The sequence below is a fragment of the Phyllopteryx taeniolatus genome, chromosome 2 (assembly GCF_024500385.1).
Source record: "Phyllopteryx taeniolatus isolate TA_2022b chromosome 2, UOR_Ptae_1.2, whole genome shotgun sequence".
NCBI classification, from domain to species: domain Eukaryota; kingdom Metazoa; phylum Chordata; class Actinopteri; order Syngnathiformes; family Syngnathidae; genus Phyllopteryx; species Phyllopteryx taeniolatus.
Genome location: NC_084503.1, coordinates 34,194,676 through 34,215,577, shown reverse-complemented (window position 1 = coordinate 34,215,577; position 20,902 = coordinate 34,194,676). Strand labels below are relative to the sequence as shown.

Here is a 20,902-nt window from a genome sequence, read left to right as displayed (position 1 = left end):
GGGCAAGGTGGGCAAATGAAGGCGAAAGTGTGTGTGAGAGAAAGCAGAGGGAGAAGGAGGGTCAAGGTTGTAATTGATGGGAGACCGGGACGACGCCCCCCGCCCTCCCTTTTCCCGGCCATGGTCAGGGAATGTGGCTCAGGCCGATGCACGGCAGCCTCCTCGCCATCCATTCTTGTCTTTTTGCCGCCCTCCTCTTCACCCACTCAGGCTTGTGCTACCACTTCATCCATCCACTCACCTCTGCATTTGGGCTCCCCTCCATCCCAGTGGGGTGATGTACACTCGCTGGACACTTCATTAGGTACAATACACCTGCAAAATATAGCGACACCTGATACAAGAGCTTCTCAAGCATGGCTGCGCCCATTGCTTCTTATTAACTCGCTGCTGATATAGCTTCAATTGTGCTATAAAGTCAAAGAAAATGTGATCATTCGTTGAGATTGGTGTTAGTGATCAGGTCTGTAGATTCTACGAAAAAGCCTTCGCCGATGTTGGTCGCAAGGATCTTAAGCAGGGGTGTCAAACTCATTTTTATTGCAGACCATATTGTAGTTATGGTTTCCGTCAGATGGCCGTTACGATGTTGACTCATCATATTGTTGTACTGTATGTACACAACAAATTGATGGATAACTAGTTTCTAAATCAGAAGTGAAGGATGATAGTTCAACTATTGTTCAAGAACTGTGAAAAGGGTTTTGGTAACAAAAAAATGCTTACAAATGTTTCAACATTGTTATTTAGTACCGATGATAATTTGAGATTTTGGTACCTCCAACGAAGAAGATAACTGACAATGTGCAATTGATGTGACTTTCCTCTCCCTTTGAAGGGTTCAAGTTAAGGGTTCATTTAAATTCAGGTTAAGGCTTAGTTCAAGAGTTTGTTGTTTGAGTACACTCGCCTGTTATTTTTATTCAAAAAGCATACCACTTTTATTTAATTTCAATTTTAGTGTAATTTTAGTTTTACATTTAAAAAAATTTTAAATTCTGTTTTTGAAATTAAATTATTTTCTTGGACTTTGTCTGGTTTTGTGATTAAATGATGAAGATCTCTTCGGAAGACCTTTTCAAAAAAAGTTCCTTTTTTTAAACCCTCTTAATTGCTTAATACCCCCTTAATTGCTTAATACCCCAAATAGAAACCAGGAATAAAAAAAAATAATACAAATAAACATTTTACTGAATTCCCCCAAAAATTTAGATTTCTGCTTTTGTATTATATTTGAACTCTTCATGTGTTCATTTATTGTAATTGTGCTGTAGTTTGCAGTGGTGTAGAGCTCCACTGGATCATACTGAAGGCTGCTTTTTCTAATACCTTGACCCTTTAATTTAGCAAAATAAGGCAACTAAATATTAAACATACCTTTCAGTAAGATGCAGTACACTGCACACTACAACCATAATAATGTTAAATGAGTACCTCTCTGATAATTTTCCGATTCAGCTTTTTGTATTGTCTCTTTGGCATGACATACTGCACTCATGAGTACAAAACCTTAGCAAACAACTTGTAGATGGTGTTGTAAATAAGCAAAGGATACTGTATTTTTTTTCCCTAGGAGTGCAACGAAACCTTTCCCTCCCCTATAAATGCCAACTCATCTCTTCTTTAGTTCCTCCAGACTTTATTCCCTCCCAACAAGCTGCTGCCGTTTGTTCTCCCAGTCAGTCTGACATTGGCAGAAGCCATGTTTCATTTCCAGTTGTGTCCCGTAAGTCTGCTTTTATGCACATGCAGTGGACCAATACACGTGTACAATATAAGCTTGTGTATTATTGGCAGCTTTTACTTGCCTAAGTGTTCACTTGGGCCACAACGCATATTATTTGTCTGAGGAGATGTGACAAACTCATCTCGAGAGGTTTACAATTCATTATTAAATGCTTTCATTGTATAGTGTTTGCATGTGTTCATAAAGAGGAAAACAAACAGCTGCCTTTAGTGGCTGCACATAACATCATTCACACACACACGTACACACACAAGTAGGCATACATATATACAGTATATATCAATCTGACAGACCGCAGCCATCCCATTTGTATTGTTAGGTGTGAATTTAATACACGGGTCCCATTCTACATAGCAACATGGTTCATTTAAGTTTTTTTATATTTCCCCAACTAAAGCAGAATAAGAGGAGATGAATAGTAATTTAAAGGAAGCAAGCATGGTCCGTCATCTTTGCTTTATTCTATCAAAGATCCTATGCAGTATTTTCTTTAGGTTTTTGTTCTCTGCAAGAGACTACTGCAAACTGCTGTGTACCCTAACTGTGTGTGTTTAAGAGGGATGGGAATTGTAATTAGTAATTTGTAATGCAGTCGCAATATTTAGCTAACGATATCACATACCAGTGATTACGCAATAATCAATATATTGAAAGAAAACTATCCATGACACATAACTTGTAAAAAGTCTTCTTGCCCATAAAGTATATACAAATGAAAAAATTAAAATTGTGATTCAAAATCAACTATAAGTACATGTAAAATATTTCATAATATTTCTGCAATCGTAGTCTGATGACTTTTAGCAAGTAGAGGTGTGTTAAAAATGTAACATTAAAACCTGTTTTCATTGGTTGGTTAGATATAACAAGCTGCTGGCAAGCAGATTTGAATGTAGCCGCATTTCACTTAACCCCGCCCACCCTTAGAGTCTCTGACCAAAGCCGCACCCCTTCGTTCTGCTTCAGTGATCTCGTCTTATGCCCATTTTTTAGCAAACAAGGGATGGGCATTTCCCCCCCCACCCTCACCCGCCAAGAGGTGGACATTCTAAAATAATTTCAGCGAAGCTGCTCAAGCCCAAGCTACTTGGCCAGCGTAAGGCTGCAGGGGTGTGTCACTGGAAAACTATGAGTGTGCCCACGAGTGCACGACAAATGATTTAGACTTTGTCGGTCATGCCTTCTGTCTCTGTTATTTTTCATCAGGTGCAGTGGTTTCTTAAAAAAAAAACTGTGCAAACCTCCCTTTAATGCGCAATTGTACCACATTACCATGAGCTACCGTATCAATATCGTGTTCTCTATATATATCAACCCTTAGTGTTTGAGATCCATCCAGCCATCCATTTTCTATGCCGCTTATCCTCATTAGGGTCATAGGTGAGCTGGAGCCTATCCCAGCTGACTTTGGACAAAAGACTACACTCTGAACTGGTTACCAGTTAATAAGCAGAGCGCATATAGTGACAGACAACCATTCATACTTACATTCACACCTTCACTCAGTGAGAACTGAACCCACGCTGCCTTCACAGAAGTCAGGCGAGTGACCCAGTACACCATCAGTGACCTGAGTGTTTAAGCTCTTAAACAGCAATATCATTCAAATTCCAAACACGTTCAGCCCTACAAGGAGTGGACGAGGAAGAGGAGTAAACAACATGCGAAGGCAGTGAGTGAAGGAACATGGGGACGCCCACCCACCAATATGTAGCAGCTAATTTCTGGAGCGAGGCAATTAAAAAATGCCTGACTTTATTATGAGAACTTCCCCTCTGGCAATAACTGTCTGTCCATTTTTAATGAGGTCATAATGATGCGTCAGCTGAAGCCCGAAAGGTCGCAGGGGCGGGGCTTAGAGAGAAGCATTTGCATGTTGCGAGAGTGGGGGGTATAATTGCAGGTAAAAGATTGGCTGAAAATGATGAAGCAGACGAGGGCTAAATGATCATCTGGGGAGTCTGTGTTAGCGGTTTGATTTGCTCCCTTTTAAATGCACTTTATGCGCATTTGGCCCCCAAAAAAGGACTGGCATCACACATCAGAAATAAAGTGTCGTGATGTGAATACAAAACGCACATCAGACAATTGAACATGAAAGCTTTTGGCAGTACCGCTGGGTGCATGTGTACCGTGCATATGCTCCCATTGACAACAGTGGCGCTTTGATGACGGCACGTCACACGCGTCCTGCTTTAAAGAGACCCAACATGTCCGGGCCGGGACCAAAGCCTCCATCTCTATCAAGTCGTAAACGACCAGCTGGATTCAGATGGTCCACTAGCAGGGACACAAGACCACGCGCCGCTCATATAAACCATGGCATGTGGCCTCATACACACACACACACACACACACACACACTGCAGCTTGTGCCAACTTTGGCCATGCTCCCCAAGACCTAATGAGGGAGATTGGTTGGAATGCCACAGTCTGTGACTCTTTCTGTGTATGCGTGCGTGTGCATATTTGCGTGCGTGTGTGTGTGTTTGTTGTCCATATGCGGCTGGTCGTGTGTGTCATAACTCTCCAATTCGATCCTGAATCCTTCCACAAGTCACAGAGACACAGTCTCAGTGTCCTGAACTAAACCAAAGCAGCGTGTGATGTTCCGTATTGAGCCTCATTTGGTCCTTTAGGCCCTAAAGTTTAGCGTCACTATATTTGTCGATCCTGTATGCCGCAGAGCTGTCAAAAAAATTTTGTCACAGGCCACATTGCTGTTACAGTATCCCTCAGAGCGCCGTTATGGCCGTGCAACCATATGAATGTTTAATCACATCATCATATCATTGCATACATATAGTGGACACAACAAATTGATGAATAACTTGTATTGACCATCAAAAGTCAAGGATGGAGGTTTGTTCATTGTTCAAGTTACTGTAAATAGGAGTTTGGTAAGAAAATAATGCTTGCAATATCTCAACGTTATTTATTACACATGACAATTTGAAATTTTGGTACAGATCATGTGACATGCATGATTTGCTTTCGCAGGCCACATTAAATGATGTGACGGACTGGATCTGGCCCCTGGGCCTTGAGTTTGACACAATGCTGTACGGCAGTGCTGATGTGAGGCCTAATGTTTAACAAGCTGTTTTAATTTTGTTCATGAAATTGCGTAATATTTGTCCATAATGCAAACATCCCAAAATTACCAACCTTGGGGACTTTGAAAATGTCATAGCTGGCTACCACCATTAGAGAAGAGAACTCTAAAATCGTTAAAGGAGGAAGGCACAAATTGAGTAAATAACAGTTATTCTCTTCTAATAGGCGTCATTATCACATTGTTGTTTTTCTAGGGTTAGGTCTTTTTGCAAAAATGAAAGGATAATAGTTTGGTATCAATCACTGTTTTTATTAAAGCTGATTATATGACCATCAGAAAAATACAGTCACAATAAATAAAAATGGACAATATATCAAATGCTTGATTCACAGTATACTCCCATTATAAAGAAGTTTACAATATAATTTAAATGTGTTTTGAAAATAATATTAGTACAACATTTTTTTTTACATATTCATTGTTTCCAATAAATGTTTAAAAATAAAAAATGAAAAAAACTTTCCTCAATGATTTAATTAACAGACCAGTTTATTTGGGGGAAATGATTGAAGGAGAATAGAAGAGTGTAAAGAATGAAGGGAAAAGTAGAGCAGAGTGATGTTGATAGACACAAGAGGAGATGAGGAAATTGAGGAGGAGAGAAGCGCCAGACAACCAGTGGCGTCTGGCGCTTCCTCATGGGAATCATGTAGCTAAATCTGGCCTGTAGTGTCTCCCCTCACTAAGTGTGTGTGTAGGTGTGTATGCGTGTGTACGTGTATGTTGCGTATGTGCGGTATCTGGTTGCAGCCCATCCAGAAAGGAGTGATAACGCTGTGACGAGAGCTCAGACTAAATGGTCCACTCTGTCCCCACATACATTTGATTTTATTTTGGAGGGAGCTTGCAGGGTGAAACCACAAGCAGACACTTCACTGAGTGGATGGGATGGCAGGGTGGAGAAATAACATCCTCTCTATGCAAGACTATGTTCTCTAGATATTTTGTAAATGATCGCCATTCTATATTGATAGTGGAAGAAGAAGGATATTTCAAAAGGAGATACTGCACATTAGTAGAACCTCTAAAATTGAACTACACTAAGGACGTCTAATACAGTGCTGCCTTGAGATACAAGTCACCCAACTTACCCGAGTTTTTCAAGATACGAGCCGTCATTCGGATGATTTTTTGCTTTGACTTTTGAACAAAGTTTTGAAATATGCGCAGTATGGTGGCAGTGAGGCGGCACGGTGGCCGACTGGTTAGAGCGTCAGCCTCACAGTTCTGAGGACCGGGTTCCAATCCCCGGCCCCGCCTGTGTGGAGTTTGCATGTTCTCCCCGTGCCTGCGTGGGTTTTCTCCGGGCACTCCGGTTTCCTCCCACATCCCCAAAAACATGCATGAATTGGAGACTCTAAATTGCCCGTAGGTGTGAATGCGAGTGCAAATGGTTGTTTGTTTGTATGTGCCCTGCGATTGGCTGGCAACCAGTTCAGGGTGTACCCCGCCTCCTGCCCGATGATAGCTGGGATAGGCTCCAGCACGTCAGCGACCCTAGTGAGGAGAAGCGGCTCAGAAAATGGATGGATGGATGGATGGTGGCAGTGAACTCAACTCAGTTCACAACAAACAGCAGTTTGGCAGATAGTGAACAATTCTTCCAAAAAAGAGGCTTCAAGCTGTTTATTGCGACCCTCAGAGTGAGTTTACTTTCAAATTAAACATAAAACAAAAATAATTACATGTGTATTTAAAACAACCACAAAAAGAAAATCCTTAATTAAGTCTGTTTAGCATAATGCTGACAAACAATGCAAAATGCCATAGACGGTCTAACGAAGCTAGAATAGGTGTTGGTGAGTTATAACCCTTCAAGCAACGAGTATGTGAGCCCAAATGGTGGAGCAACACTCGTAGAGAGGCCAAATAGCAACACTGACAGGCTTATCGTCTTTATTCTTCTGTGAAAAATGACGAATATTACATCAGATTACTGAGTCCATTGTAAAACAGTTCTTCATATGTCTCTGTATTATACTGCCCCCAGGTGACCAAGGCGCACACACCAGACAGAGAAGCCCAATGTCCATTAAATCGAAGCAAAAAATGGGGCAACATTTTTTTTAATTCTTCACATTCTATTTAATCATGTCATTAATGCAGGTTTAACTTTAGAGGTTCCACAATAGATGTTATTAATCTTAAATCTTGCTTTTAATAGTAAAATGTTAAGTCACCGTACTGCACCAAGTGGGTCCTAGAAAGGGAGAAACATCGAATGGGGAAAAGGGAAATGTTTCTTTTAAGGGACCTGACACTGAACTCACACACATGGCCATCTTTTGACACACGCACACACACATTTTCACCCAAGAGTGACCACAGCCACCTGCCCGCCGCCGCAGGCACGGGCGGCTGGTCATGTTTGTTCTGATCTTTAGGAAAAGATAAATAAATGAAAAAGTCACTGCATGGCACTTACACACACACTCCTCTCCCTGCCATAACCTCAATATTTCAATATCCGTTCTTTATTTTTATCTTTTAATTCAAGCCTTCCTTTACCTTGAGTCAAACTACAGCAGTAATAAAGAACATGCAAATGCTGTACTCTTGAATGTCCTCAGCAGAAGTATTTTTTTTCCATAACACTCGGTTGCAGTGTGAGCAGATATTTTTTTTTCTTTTTAACAAAGTCAAAAGCTTTCTTTTTTCTGTTACGGCATTAGCTAAGGTCCTCTCTCACCCTGACTACTTCTTCTCTCTCTGACTCTGTCAGCACATCCTCATTGAGCTTTTGTCACCCCTCAATCCGTGAGATTTGCCCTCACCCCAACTCCAATCCCAACACTACTCTTCTTACATCATCAGCCCATTGAAATCAATCCACCGTGCCGTCTTCTTCTCGTCTTCAGTTCAGCATTTTTTTTAGTGGCACATCAGCCTTCACAAAAAGTTTCAAATTATAAAGTTTGTTTTTAAAGCCATGTTGCTTCTTCTTAGGCGTTGAACCGATTAGTCTACTTGGCGACTTTACTATTCCGCATTGAGCTTGAAGTCTCCTAATCGCTCGTCACGTGTTTTTAGAATCTTGCCTTCCAGTCAGCCAATTTACAGAAAGGTTTTGACTTGCGCATCTGCCGCCGTCACAAGATTGTAACGCTCTGTGGAGATACGAAATGTCCGGCCAACAAGGCGACATACGTCTTCATACGTCTGCACGGGTCAGAGAGTACGCAAATAAGCTAGTGATGGACGAGAATAGCCGCAAGCCTCGTTAGCTTCGGCGATTCTGATCACCCCTAGCCGATGGGAGTAGAATAAGATTCATACCGAAGTGAAGCCCTATTTTCATCGCCAAAATGTTACGTCCAATAATAGTGTGTGATAACGAGGACTTTATTCATATAACAACACTCACCAACATTGCGACACTTGTGAACAGAAACACAACTTGAGGACAGACAATTGTGAAACAAACAACAGCTTAACTTTTTGGAGAAGGGCTACAATGTTCTGCCTTGCAACACAAGATGAGACTGGTCGGCCTGTTGAAAGGAAAAACATGCGTGCAGTTCCCACCCGTTACAACATACTTACTTACTACATTCAGCATATTTGTTTTTATTTGTTTCTATGCCAGTCCATCAAAATATGTCTTTACATGAAACCGATCCATGGCACAAGGATGAAAAAATATCCATGGTGTCCTTGATTAATCGACTTTGACACATTATAGTGGACGACAAAACATCTGTAGTCGTTGAAGCCGTACTTCTGATATCTGGGAAGTAGACACTGTCGACTGTGCTTTGTCCATCTGAGGACTTGTCCTGTCTTCTTATATCAAGTCTCCATTCTCTCTCATTATTCTCCACCTATTTCATTTATTAGCACTAACGTGGCCACTTTCTTTCTCCATCTTTTAAAATTCTTACTCCCTTTTACTGAACCATCCATTATAACCCTCCCCCAAACTGTGTTTTTCTCTCCTCTGCTAAACTCTCTTTTTCATTTCTTCCATCACAATCTTCTCTGTGTTCTTCTTTATCAGCTTTTATCAACATTTGATTTCCATTTCTCTCCCATAAACTCATTTATTGTGCTCTCCCTTGTGCCTTTTTACCCTCCGTCGTTACATCTTTTAGCTTACATTTTCTTTGCCCTCGCCTTCCCTAGCCCGTTCTTTGTGATTTGAAGGCCCATTTGTTAGGATGAGCTAAAGCACTTCCACTCTTCCTGTCTCTTTTTTGTAGGCTTTGGAAATATAATTTTCAATTTTTAATTTGATTCATTTAGATTTGATCATTAATCAGCACCGAAGGAGAGTTAATTTGGTGGAAAATAGATGAGGTAGTTAGAGAGGGCGCTTTATGAAGTGACTGTTGGCTCTTTTAAGTTGCAAGGGAAAGCGTTTCTGCATATCACAGTTAGTCTGGGAGAAAGTGTCTTAATTCTTTGAGACTTTGCGAGCATCAACGAAGCATTATTCCAAGATGAGACCATGCAGGGCTGAGCAGGCTGTGGCAGGTCGTGTGTTACGGGTCACTGTAGACACTTAGCGCATGTACATCTGATGGAGAAGTGTTTTTTTACCTCCTGCTGTTAAGAGTTTCTTGACCGTTTGCTGACACTGCTCCCCCACTGCAGCTTGACTGTCAGACCTTCTGTCTACCTAGCGCTCTCTCTCTATCGCTCTCTCTCTCTCTCGCTCTCTCTCTCTCTCTATCTCTATCTCTCTCCTCTCTTTCTCTCTCTCCCTCTCTCTCTCACACACCCACTCACACAGACTGACAAACATAACAGTACTGTAACGCTGATGCACTGCAAGGTCAGTTTTAAGGGTTTAATTCTTGGGTTAGTTTTGTGATGCATTACAACAATTTAGCAGGATTTTGTACAAAAAGTAATTCACAATAAACATTTTGAGTGAGCTTTTTTATTGTATTTACTGTACGTCTTGCACTCCTAATTCTATTTAATATTAAGGTGTTGGCTCATTAGACCTTTCTAATTTCTCTATCTCTTGTTCTCCCTCTTTTGTGCCACCAAACCACTAATTCACATTCCGTGTGTGCGTGTATGTGGCGGTGTGTTTGCAAGCTAGCAAATGCAGCTTTTACACAGATTAGTTTTGCTTGTTAAGCTAAGAAAGTAATCGTCACAGGATTATCCTTAAAATGCCTTTTCTCTTCGTACCGCCTCCTTACTTTTTTTTTTACAAACACACGCACACATAAAGTACTGTCTTAATTAAACAAATGCGTGTGTGTCTTTTTTAATATGGTTACATCTTGTTTTGTTATCCCGGTAGACCGAAATCTGTGATGCTTTGGCTTTCCAAAATTGTGTCTTAGAAACAGACACACGACACAAACACACCAGAAAACAGAGCTACAGTGTTTATATTTGTCTTAACAATAACATGAGCAAATACAGTAGTGCCTTGAGATACAAATTTAATTTGTTCCATGACCATGCTACTAACTCCAAGCACTCATCTTTCATTTTTCACCATTGAAATGGAAATGTGGCGGCACGGTGGCCGACTGGTTAGAGCGTCAGCCTCACAGTTCTGAGGTGCAGGGTTCAATCCCCGTCCCCGCCTGTGTGGAGTTTGCATGTTCTCCCCGTGCCTGCGTGGGTTTTCTCCGGGCACTCCGGTTTCCTCCCACATCCCAAAAACATGCATTAATTGGTGACTCTAAATTGCCCGTAGGCATGACTGTGAGTGCGAGTGGTTGTTTGTTTCTATGTGCCCTGCGATTGGCTGGCAACCAGTTCAGGGTGTACCCCGCCTCCTGCCCGATGACAGCTGGGATAGGCTCCAGCACGCCCGCGACCCTAGTGAGGAGAAGCGGCTCAGAAAATGGATGGATGGATTGAAATGGAAATGCCATTCATCTGTTCCAGCCTTCCAAAATACCGAGCAAAAATTTTTCTAATGTGTTTTTAATAAGAAAAATGCTGTAGCACTCATTCATTTTCCATACCGCTTATCCTCACTAGGGTTGCGGGCGTGCCGAAGCCTATCCCAGCTATCTTTCGGCGATAGGCAGGGTACACCCAGAACTGGTCGCCACCCAATCGCAGGGCACATATAAACAAACAACCATTCCTTAGAGTCCTCAATCAACCTACCATGCATGTTTTTGGGATGTGGGAGGAAACCGGAGGACCCAGAGAAAACCCACACAGGCACGGGGAGAATATGCAAACTCCACACAGGCGAGGCCAGATTTGAACCCGGGTCCTCAGAACTGTGAGGCGGATATGCTAACCAGTCCCCACCGTGCCGCCTTCTACAATACGTTATTTTATAAAAACATACAATTATGACGTAATTAATTGTAAACGTTTTCGCTACTTTTTTGCTTCAATTTAATGGACATTGTGCTGCTCATTCTGGTGTGTGTACCTTGGCCACCTGGGGGCAGTATAATACATATATACAAATACGCATGGAGCTGTCTCAGGTCCTCAGGAAGCCACAGTAATATTAGTTGTTCTTCACAGAGGATAAAGAATATTTTCTGTCTCGGCATGTTGCTCCTCCGCTTGTATTCAAATACCCGTCGCTTAGAGGGTTTTTACATTCTGACGCTGATGCTATTTGAAAGCCCATCTATGGCGTTTTGCATTGTTTGTTAGCATTAAGACAAGCGGACTTGAAGCAGTGGTTGTTTTTAATACACAGGGTGTATTCTCTTTGGTTTATGTTTAGTTTGAGAGTAGTCAATTCGGAGTGACAATCAACAGCTTGAAGCCTGTTTTTAGAAGAATTGTTCACTATCTGCCAAACTGCTACTTATTTTGAAGCTGAGTTGAGCTCACTGTTATACACTGCCATACAACATTCATATCTCAAATTTTTGCTTGCAAGTCAAAGTAAAAAAATCGACCGAATGATGGCTTGTTTTAAGAAAAAGATGTAAGTCGGGTACCTCGTATCTCAAGGCACCACTGTAATAATGACTACAGGTATCCAGTGTTTTACATCACAGAGCAAAAGGCTTAGGTGTTTCAGTCAAAGAAAAACCTCATAGACTACATTCCTAAATAGTGCTTGCAAAAATATTGTTTTTAATCCCATCATATTATCATAAATGGAGTCCTCTTTTACTCCAGGGCACATGACACCTATGTCTTCCTTAGTCATCTTTAAGTGGTAACCACGGTAACATCCAGTACCCTGAGAGACAAGCCTAATTAAATTAGGGCTCCTTTGTGTCAATTAATTAAGGTGACAGAGGGAGAAAGGCCGAGATAGCAATTGGCCTGAGAAACAGAAGTAGTGAGCAAGTGAGGCCATTTAGCAAAGATGTGTTGAGTTCATTTTGTTTCACATTGATTTCTGTATGTGTATATACAGTATGTAATTTTAAGAGCAGATCACACCATCCAATGTAGTAGGAGAGAATTTGTTGTATTACTTACTTACTTACTTACTTTCCATCAAAAAACTACAATCACCATATGAAAACTTCAACTGTTGCTGTTTGTTTTTACACTTGGAAACTGAATGACGTGCACTCTTTCCATTACAATCCATCCTTGCTTTATGTCGTGTTTTGTTGTCTTTTAGGCATCAGAGGTACATGATCTGTTTTTAATTGACTGTAATGTGGTACAAAAGTAAGATACAGGTATCATATCATGCGAATATTGCAAAACCAATTCCCACAAAACACTGATAATGGGCCAAGAAAGAACCTTTTTCATTTTGGTTAAAATCTGGCTTTGAGATACAACCCCAATTCCAATGAAGTTGGGACGTTGTGTTAAACAGAATACAATGATTTGAAAATCATATTCAACCTATATTTAATTGAATACACTACAAAGACAAGATATCTAATGTTCAAACTGATAAACTTTATTGTTTTTAGCAAATAATCATTAATTTAGAATTTTTAAGCTGCAACACGTTGCAAAAAAGCTGGGACAGGGTCATGTTTACCACTGTGTTACATCACCTTTTCTTTTAACATTCAATAAACGTTTGGGAACTGAGGACACTAATTGTTGGAGCTTTGTAGGTGGAATTCTTTCCCATTCTTGCTTTATTTACAGCTTCAGCTGTTCAACAGTCCGGGGTCACCGTTGTCGTATTTTACGCTTCATAATGCGCCACACATTTTCAATGGGAGACAGGTCTGGACTGCAGGCAGGCCAGTCTAGTACCCACACTCTTTTACTACGAAGCCACGCTGTTGTAACACGTGCAGAATGTGGTTTGGCATTGTCTTGCTGAAATAAGCAGGGGCGTCCATGAAAAAGACGTTGCTTGGATGGCAGCATATGTTTCTCCAAAACCTGTATGTACCTTTCAGCATTAATGGTGCCTTCACAGACGTGTAAGCTACCCATGCCATTGGCACTAACACAGCCCCATACCATCACAGATGATGGCTTTTGAACTTTGTGTCCATAACAGTCCGGATGGTTCTTTTTGTGGACACGACATCCACAATTTCCCAAAACAATTTGAAATGTGGACTCGTCGGACCACAGAACAGCATATGTTTCTCCAAAACCTGTATGTACCTTTCAGCATTAATGGTGCCTTCACAGATGTGTAAGTTACCCGTGAGTTACACAGATGCTGACTTTTGAACTTTGCGTCCATAACAGTCCGGATGGTTCTTTTCCTCTTTGGCCTGGAGGACACGATGTCCATAATTTCCAAAAACAATTTGAAATGTGGACTCGTCGAACCACAGGACACTTTTCCACTTTGCATCAGTCCATCTAAGATGAGCTCGGGCGCCGTTTCTGGGTGTTGGTGATAAATGGCTTTTGCTTTTCATAGTAGAGTTTTAAGTTGCACTTACGGATGTAGCACCGAACTGTATTTACTGACATTGGTTTTCTGAAGTGTTCCTGAGCCCATGTGGTGATATCCTTTACACATTGATGTCGGTTTTTGATGCAGTGCCGCCTGAGGGGATCGAAGGTCACGAGCATTCAATGTTGGTTTTCGGCCTTGCCGCTGACATGCAGTGATTTCTCCAGATTCTCTGAACCTTTTGATGATATTATGGACCGTAGATGGTGAAATCCCTAAATTCCTTGCAATTGTACGTTGAGGAACATTGTCCTTAAACTGTTTGACTATTTTCTCACGCACTTGTTCACAAAGAGGTGAACCTCGCCCCATCTTTGCTTGTGAATGACTGAGCAATTCAGGGAAGCTCCTTTTATACCCAATCATGGCACCCACCTGTTCCCAATTAGCCTTTTCACCTGTGGAATGTTCCAAACAGGTGTTTGATGAGCATTCCTCAACTATCTCAGTCTTTTTTGCCACCTGTCCCAGCTTTTTTGGAACGTGTTGCAGCCATAAAATTCTAAGTTAATGATTATTTGCGAAAAACAAGACATTTTATCACTTTGAACATGAAATAGCTTGTATTTGTAGTGTATTCAATTAAATATAGATTTACAAATCATTGTATTCTGTTTAACACAACGTCCCAACTTCATTGGAATTTGGGTTGTATATACTGTATTTTCTTCTAACATTCGAAAGTGGATCGATGAATTTTGGTCATTACGGCATCAATGGAAGCCTCCTTACCGCCAAGTTTTCTTCCCTTATGTTGACAGTTCCTCCTTGGCGGAGGACTGCTCTCGACAGATTGTCTTTTAGTTAATTATATATGGTTATTATAGGTTTATCTCCACTGAGTTGGCACATATACTGTAGATTAAAAAAAAAACATTCACACTTAAACTTATGGACAATTTAGTCTTTACTGAACCTGCCGAGCATATTTTTGGAGTGTGGGAGGCACCAGCAAGAACATGCAAACTCCACACAGGAAGGCCAGCGCTGAGATCTGAACCCTGGATCTCAGAACTGTGAGGAAGATGTGCTAACTAGTACCCCACCATTCTGCCACTTGTGAAAACATATTTAATCTAGAACCATACACAGGCTTCGCATTAAGTCACACTTAAACATGATCTGAATGAATGAATTGAACTTTTTTACTTGTGCTCACTGACTGTTTAATGTTTAACATTGGGATAGGGGTGTGATTGACACACACGTTATTATGTCTGCGTTGTTTTCAGGTGTTCGTTTGGACAGGGTTCGCGGTGGAAGACAGAAGTATAAACGCCGGATAGATGCAGACAACAGTCCTTACCTGAACCCTCAGCTGGCTCTGCCCGCCAAGAAGCCATGTAAGAGCACACGCGCACACACACACACACACACACACACACACACACACAAACTCGCAGGGACTCGTTGAGGGTTGCCTCTCAAGGGCAGGAAGCTTCACACCTGCAGGAGTCAACTATTTCTTCACTAATATTGCATGATTGTGTACATGCCGTGTTCATGCAGACAACAGTTGGACCGTTAAAAACAAAGCTACACACTCGCGTACACAAACACACACACACACACACTAATGGGCGCAGGGTGGTGAGAAGCCCATCTGTTTGGGACTTAGTTTATTTCCCTCTTTCTACTGCTACCAGTTTAGGGTCATAACATTTTATACGTGTCATATTTTATTCTAAAGATATTCATTTAGCTCTGGCCGGATTTGCTGTTTTTTTTACTGTCAAGTCCACTCCTGGCCAAAACCTGATGATTGGAAAATGAACAACAGCAAGAGGGAGTGAGAGTGAAGGATGGGAGGTGAACCTAAATGGTGGGCTTTCTCACAGATCGAGAAGAGGAGGAGGAGGAGGCACGTTAGGTAGGGAGGGACCAGCCAGAACTTTAATCCGGATTAAATACAATCTGGCAACCACATCAAACTAGAGTTAGCTCTCTAGCTAACCGTCTGGTCACACACACACACGCACACACACACACACACACACACACACACACACACATGCAGTGCAGATTGAGCTGTGTTTAGCAGCTTTCTCCCTAAAGCCCATTTTTCTTAAAGCTGGAGCATATTCTGATTTAGTCCAATATGCTGAATGGCTGCATGACAGTTTAGGACAATTTCTGCACCACTAATCATTGGAATGACGGGATAATGCAATTGTGGCCACATTATTGTTTGCACAAACACACGCACACACTGTTTGAGAGAGCTTCCACTAAACCAACGACCAACTTCCCACAACAAATACTAACTGCTATTGACACGCTGATTAATATTAATTAGATTGACTTTTCTGGGCTATTATTAATGAATTCTAGAGCTTGTACTTAAATGAACTCTCTTCCCAGCGGAGTCCTCAGATCCTTTCCAAGATTGAGTTACCTTGACTAGCTGGGGAGTCGAAAACTTCAAGCTTTTGAGTTTTTGTCGCAACACCTTGGACGAGCACGGAGGCAAAGTTTGATATGAAAACAATATTCTTTATAGTCGTGTCTTGTCTTTCGAGTTTAATTCATTCCGTGACCATGCCTGTAAGAAAAAATAGCACTCGACAGTAAAAACAGCTCGTAATAACATAATTACATAGAATGTAAAGAATTTAATTGGTGTACCATGATTCTATGCTTCAAGGCCCATTGATTTTGTGCTCCTTCTGGTGTGCACGCCTTGGCCACCAGGGGGCTATATAATACAGAGAAATACAGTAATGCAGACAGTAAGGCGTACACTCAGTACACTCAGTAAGGTGCAGTATTAGTCATTTTTAGCAAAGGATAAATAAAATATGCCTGTGAGTATTGTTGTATTTTATGTTTGCATGTGTTGCTGCACCATTTGTGTTCAAATATCCATTGTCTAAAGGGTTATAACTACTGCAACATCGATGCATAATTAGCCCATCTATGGTGTTATGTGGTTTGATTTAATACACAACATTTAATTATATTTGCTTTATCTTTTAACTACAACCAGGAACGGCAATAAAAAGCTTGAAGCAACCACTTGGCCTCTTTTTTGAAGAATTGTTCACTACCTGCTGCTTTTTATGAACTTCCCTGCCACCATTTAGCGCTTGCAACTCGAGACGAAAAACTGGCCGATCAACAGCACGTATCTAAAAAAAAACATAAATCGAGTCACTCTTAAGTCGAGGCGTCACTGTACTCCTAAATTTCCCGAGTCAGATTAATGACCCACCTTAAAAAGAAACGCATAAACAATTAAATGACATGCAGAAGGATACATTGTCATCATGTATCACCATGCATTTGTAGTATTTTTTTTTCTTTGGACTTTTCTGAATTGTTTTTTTAATTTATTTTTTTTTTTTTAATAAAAGTTGCATACACAGTGATAACCCCATAAGTATACTGTAAAAAAACAAAACAAGAAATGCTATACGTCTTTAATTTTCTCTCCCACACAATAAAATACTTCCCCTGTATAACTCAAGCTCTAGTATACCGTATATATAATCTCTGTGGCCTAGCTACTTGTAGCCAAAGCCACAGCGTCCTCATTGATTGCACACGAATAGGACAATAGCTCAGGGTTTGGAAATGGACTTCCATTGATTCTAATTAGGGACACATTAAATAAGATTTAGCTACAGATGCAGCTGTGTGAGTGGATGTGTCTATGTGTGCGTGTATCTACCTTTCCAGCCCGAGCTCGATACAAGAACAACTGTGTGTATATGAAATGATATTTATAAACCGTTTGTAACACTCATCATCTTATACAGCATATTTGTTTTAACTCCTCTTAGCTCTTCTCTCCTCTGTTGTTATTCCCGTGCTTTATTAGTCAGTGGATTAATTTGGGAGCAGGATATCAGTGTGTTGCTAATGGGACATAGAGATCTCATCACCACATGTCACTATTACCGGCTGAGCTGTTTAGCTTTTACTATTATCCCCTCCTCACATGTGTATTGATGGGCTTCTTTGAGGTGGGAAACGAGAGACAACACATTTGGAGCATCGCTGAAATAATGATGCCCTTTTTATGTGGTGATTGATAACATGGATTAAAACTCTATTGTCATCGCGCAAATAGTGGTAGAGCAAAAATAAATGAAATTCTACTTTTGAGTGGTGCAAATGAAAAAGCAGGCAATAATACCGTTCACACCCAGACTAGAAAATCAAAACAATGGATTACTCATGGAATTTGCATTAAATAATTGTGAAGTATGAAATTAATAATTAATCAGTTTATGTTGAGGATTCCCAGGGTTTTAAAGAAACCTGTTTTGTTTTTTGTTTTCTTTTGTTTTTTTTTTTGTCCATCTCCAGCCTAAAACAGCAGTGGGCAACTTATTCTTTGATCCGGCACTCCAAACATTTGCATTCTCAAGAGTCCCGTACTATTTGTTGCATCCATTTTGCATTTTTGTCCTAAAATGATTCATTTGTATTCATTTATCTTATTAAATAATTTATTAATACATTTATTGTAGATAATAAAATAACATACACTATTTGTAAAATAAACTATTTGACATACACACATTTGACCTCATCTACTGTGCCCTTGATCACAAACATTGGCCCACCACTGCTCTAAAATGTACTAGAATAAACTAAATCATCTTTTCACAGGATATAAAACAAGAGTGTTCTCATATTTTCTTCTTCTGCCTTTGTTCTTTATATTACATATGTTCTCCATTCAATTCACATCATTGCAACTCATTAGTCTATTTTACACTGTCTATAAAAATGACTTGAGCAAATAATGAGTGTTTTGCTTGAACATTTCATGGCTAATCAGATGCTCTTGCAATCATAGGCTCTATCATTACACATTGTGATTTGCATGTGGAATTTTGTGTTTGATGCAGTATTGTAAATGTTCAATGTCCAATGATCATGTCATGCCTTTGAATACTTTATATGTGACTTTTTCTTGTATTGATGATTTGTTAGCCCACACTGGTATGAAACAGCTTGCTCTGGTGCAAAAAAACAAAAAACAAATATATTCACTCTCTCTCTGTCTCTGTGTCTCTTCTCCTCGTCTGGTGGTCATGTCAGTTGCCTTTGGCTGCCTTGCAGATAACAAAATCGTCTCTCACCTACTGGTGGCCGAGCCAGAGAAGATCTACGCCATGCCCGACCCGACAGTACCAGACAGCGACATCAAGGCCCTGACTACGCTCTGCGACCTGGCCGACAGAGAGCTGGTGGTCAACATCGGCTGGGCCAAGCACATCCCGGGTAGGGGAAGCCTGATAACCTTCCGTGCATGATGCGATACAGCACACACACACACACACACACACACACACACATTGCTAATGCTTACTATTTACACTTAAACATGCATGCTGATGTGCTTATACTTACGACGTGACCTTTCATCCTAATCTCCACACCCAGACAGTTTGAACTCTTGACACCTCCAAATGGCCAACCAAATTCTCTCACAACATACATACACATGCAAGGAAATGATTGTGTTTTCAACCAATGAATCAAATCACCTTGAGCGTGTGAAGCTGTACAGCCACTTCATTAGGTACACCCACAAAAATGTTAAATGTAAATGTTTTAATGTGATCCAGAAGTCTGCCTTCACAAAGGTAATAAAGATGGATGGGTGGGTACGTAGGTAGGTAGGTAGGTAGGTAGGTTGGTAGACTCCATCTTTCCTGCAACTTTGGGGCGAGAGGTGGTCTTTCATAAAGTTTAGTTTCATCCATGATTTAATGCAGGTTCAGAGGATGCTTTAATGTGGCAACAATTGTAATAATGTATTTCAAAATAATTTTACACCTGGAGGAAGAAGTTAATGCTGATATTGATATTTTTGAGGATATGATGTATTCTATGTCATGTACTGTATAAATGCATATGCGTATATCTGTGCAAATATGGGGGGGGGGCAGTGACTAGCAGTAGGAAAAGAGAGATAATGACAATGATAATGTTGTTTTGTGACAGCAGTAAGGATGGAAGATCTGTGTCTCAAATTAACACAGATGAGTTCTATTGTTAGTCTGATTGTAGTTAGAATAGAAAAAGGAAAGAATCAAATGACTGTTCAAACAGCATACTGCACAGATCACAGATCAGAATAAATGCTAAACTATCTAAATCAATGATATACAGTCAATGGCCTTCCCTACTACGCTCTTGGAATGATGTGCATTGTTTTTATCAATAAATGTGAAAATTGAAAAAAAATGAATAGAGGAAGGGAGACAGAGATGGGTCTGTATTGATTTATGTGCAGACAGTGAGCAGACGTGCAGCTCATTGATCCACATGCCAGGTTTAGCCCATTTTAAAGTTGTTGGTTTTTTTGGGGTTTTTTTTTTCATTTCAAAGCATAAGATTTTCATTCTTTTCCCACCAATTCATGTCCTGTTGGCATCCACCTTTGCCTTTTTGCTTCAGCCTTTCCTTTTATGAGATGAAGCTGAGTTAACCTGGTTATCCACAGGCTCGAGTGTGCGTGTGTGTGCGCGCGTGCAGAGCAACGATTGCTCAGCGGTGGAGAGAAGATGGCGTGATTAGACGAGCGAGAAAGGCAATCCACAGCTCTGTGTACAACACTGAACACTGATCTAATACTCACACACGCACACACATGCTTTTAAAGTGATCTAGTGTTGAGTGGAAAAGATTGTCAGAGTGAAATGCCGGACTTCAAAATTTGTTATCCTCTTTCACGTAAGATAAGAGGGTTAACAGGTCTATTCTTTTCTTTTCAATAGAATAAATGCTACTGTATTCTTTTCATTTGCGTGTGTGTATATATGTGTGTGTTCGTGTCAGGTTTTCTTGTGAACACGCACGCACATACACACATGCGCGCACATCTTTTCTTGCTATGCTACAGTAATTTTTTTAATCAAATTGATGGAGAGAGACAAAGAGAAAAAAGACACAGGCAGAGTGAGGAGAGGTGAAGCCAATTTATGCTTCATGATATGGTTGCGCTGCGCTGCTTACACACACACACACACACACACAGTGACACACACACAGAGGCTGGGAACAGTGGTAACAACGTGTCAAGGCGAGCGCCAGGCAGCTAATTTGAAGTCATTAGATGTCTGCCGTACTGGCAACAATTTGTTACGCTCACACATGCACAAAGGCCCGCACACAACAACACGACACACGCGCACACTGAGTTAAGAGCCGTCTGCAGATAGCGAGGAGGCTAAATTGTAAACTAATTTAAACATCACTCAGCGTTAGAGAGGCTGCCTGCAAGACA

General features: G+C 40.8%; 1 protein-coding gene across 6 annotated transcripts in view; it reads left to right on the top strand.

The window, feature by feature from the left end:
* Positions 1 to 20,902, top strand: part of esrrga (estrogen-related receptor gamma a) — a 110,166-nt gene that overhangs the window by 47,165 nt on the left and 42,099 nt on the right. For 4 of the 6 annotated variants that reach the window (XM_061765868.1, XM_061765866.1, XM_061765871.1 and 1 more), the window contains exons 5-6: positions 14,889 to 14,999; positions 18,709 to 18,891. In XM_061765868.1, coding sequence (XP_061621852.1) covers positions 14,889 to 14,999; positions 18,709 to 18,891 — 294 coding nt within the window. The remainder of the gene's footprint in view (positions 1 to 14,888; positions 15,000 to 18,708; positions 18,892 to 20,902) is intronic. The other 2 variants (XM_061765870.1, XM_061765869.1) reach the window with 1 other exon arrangement.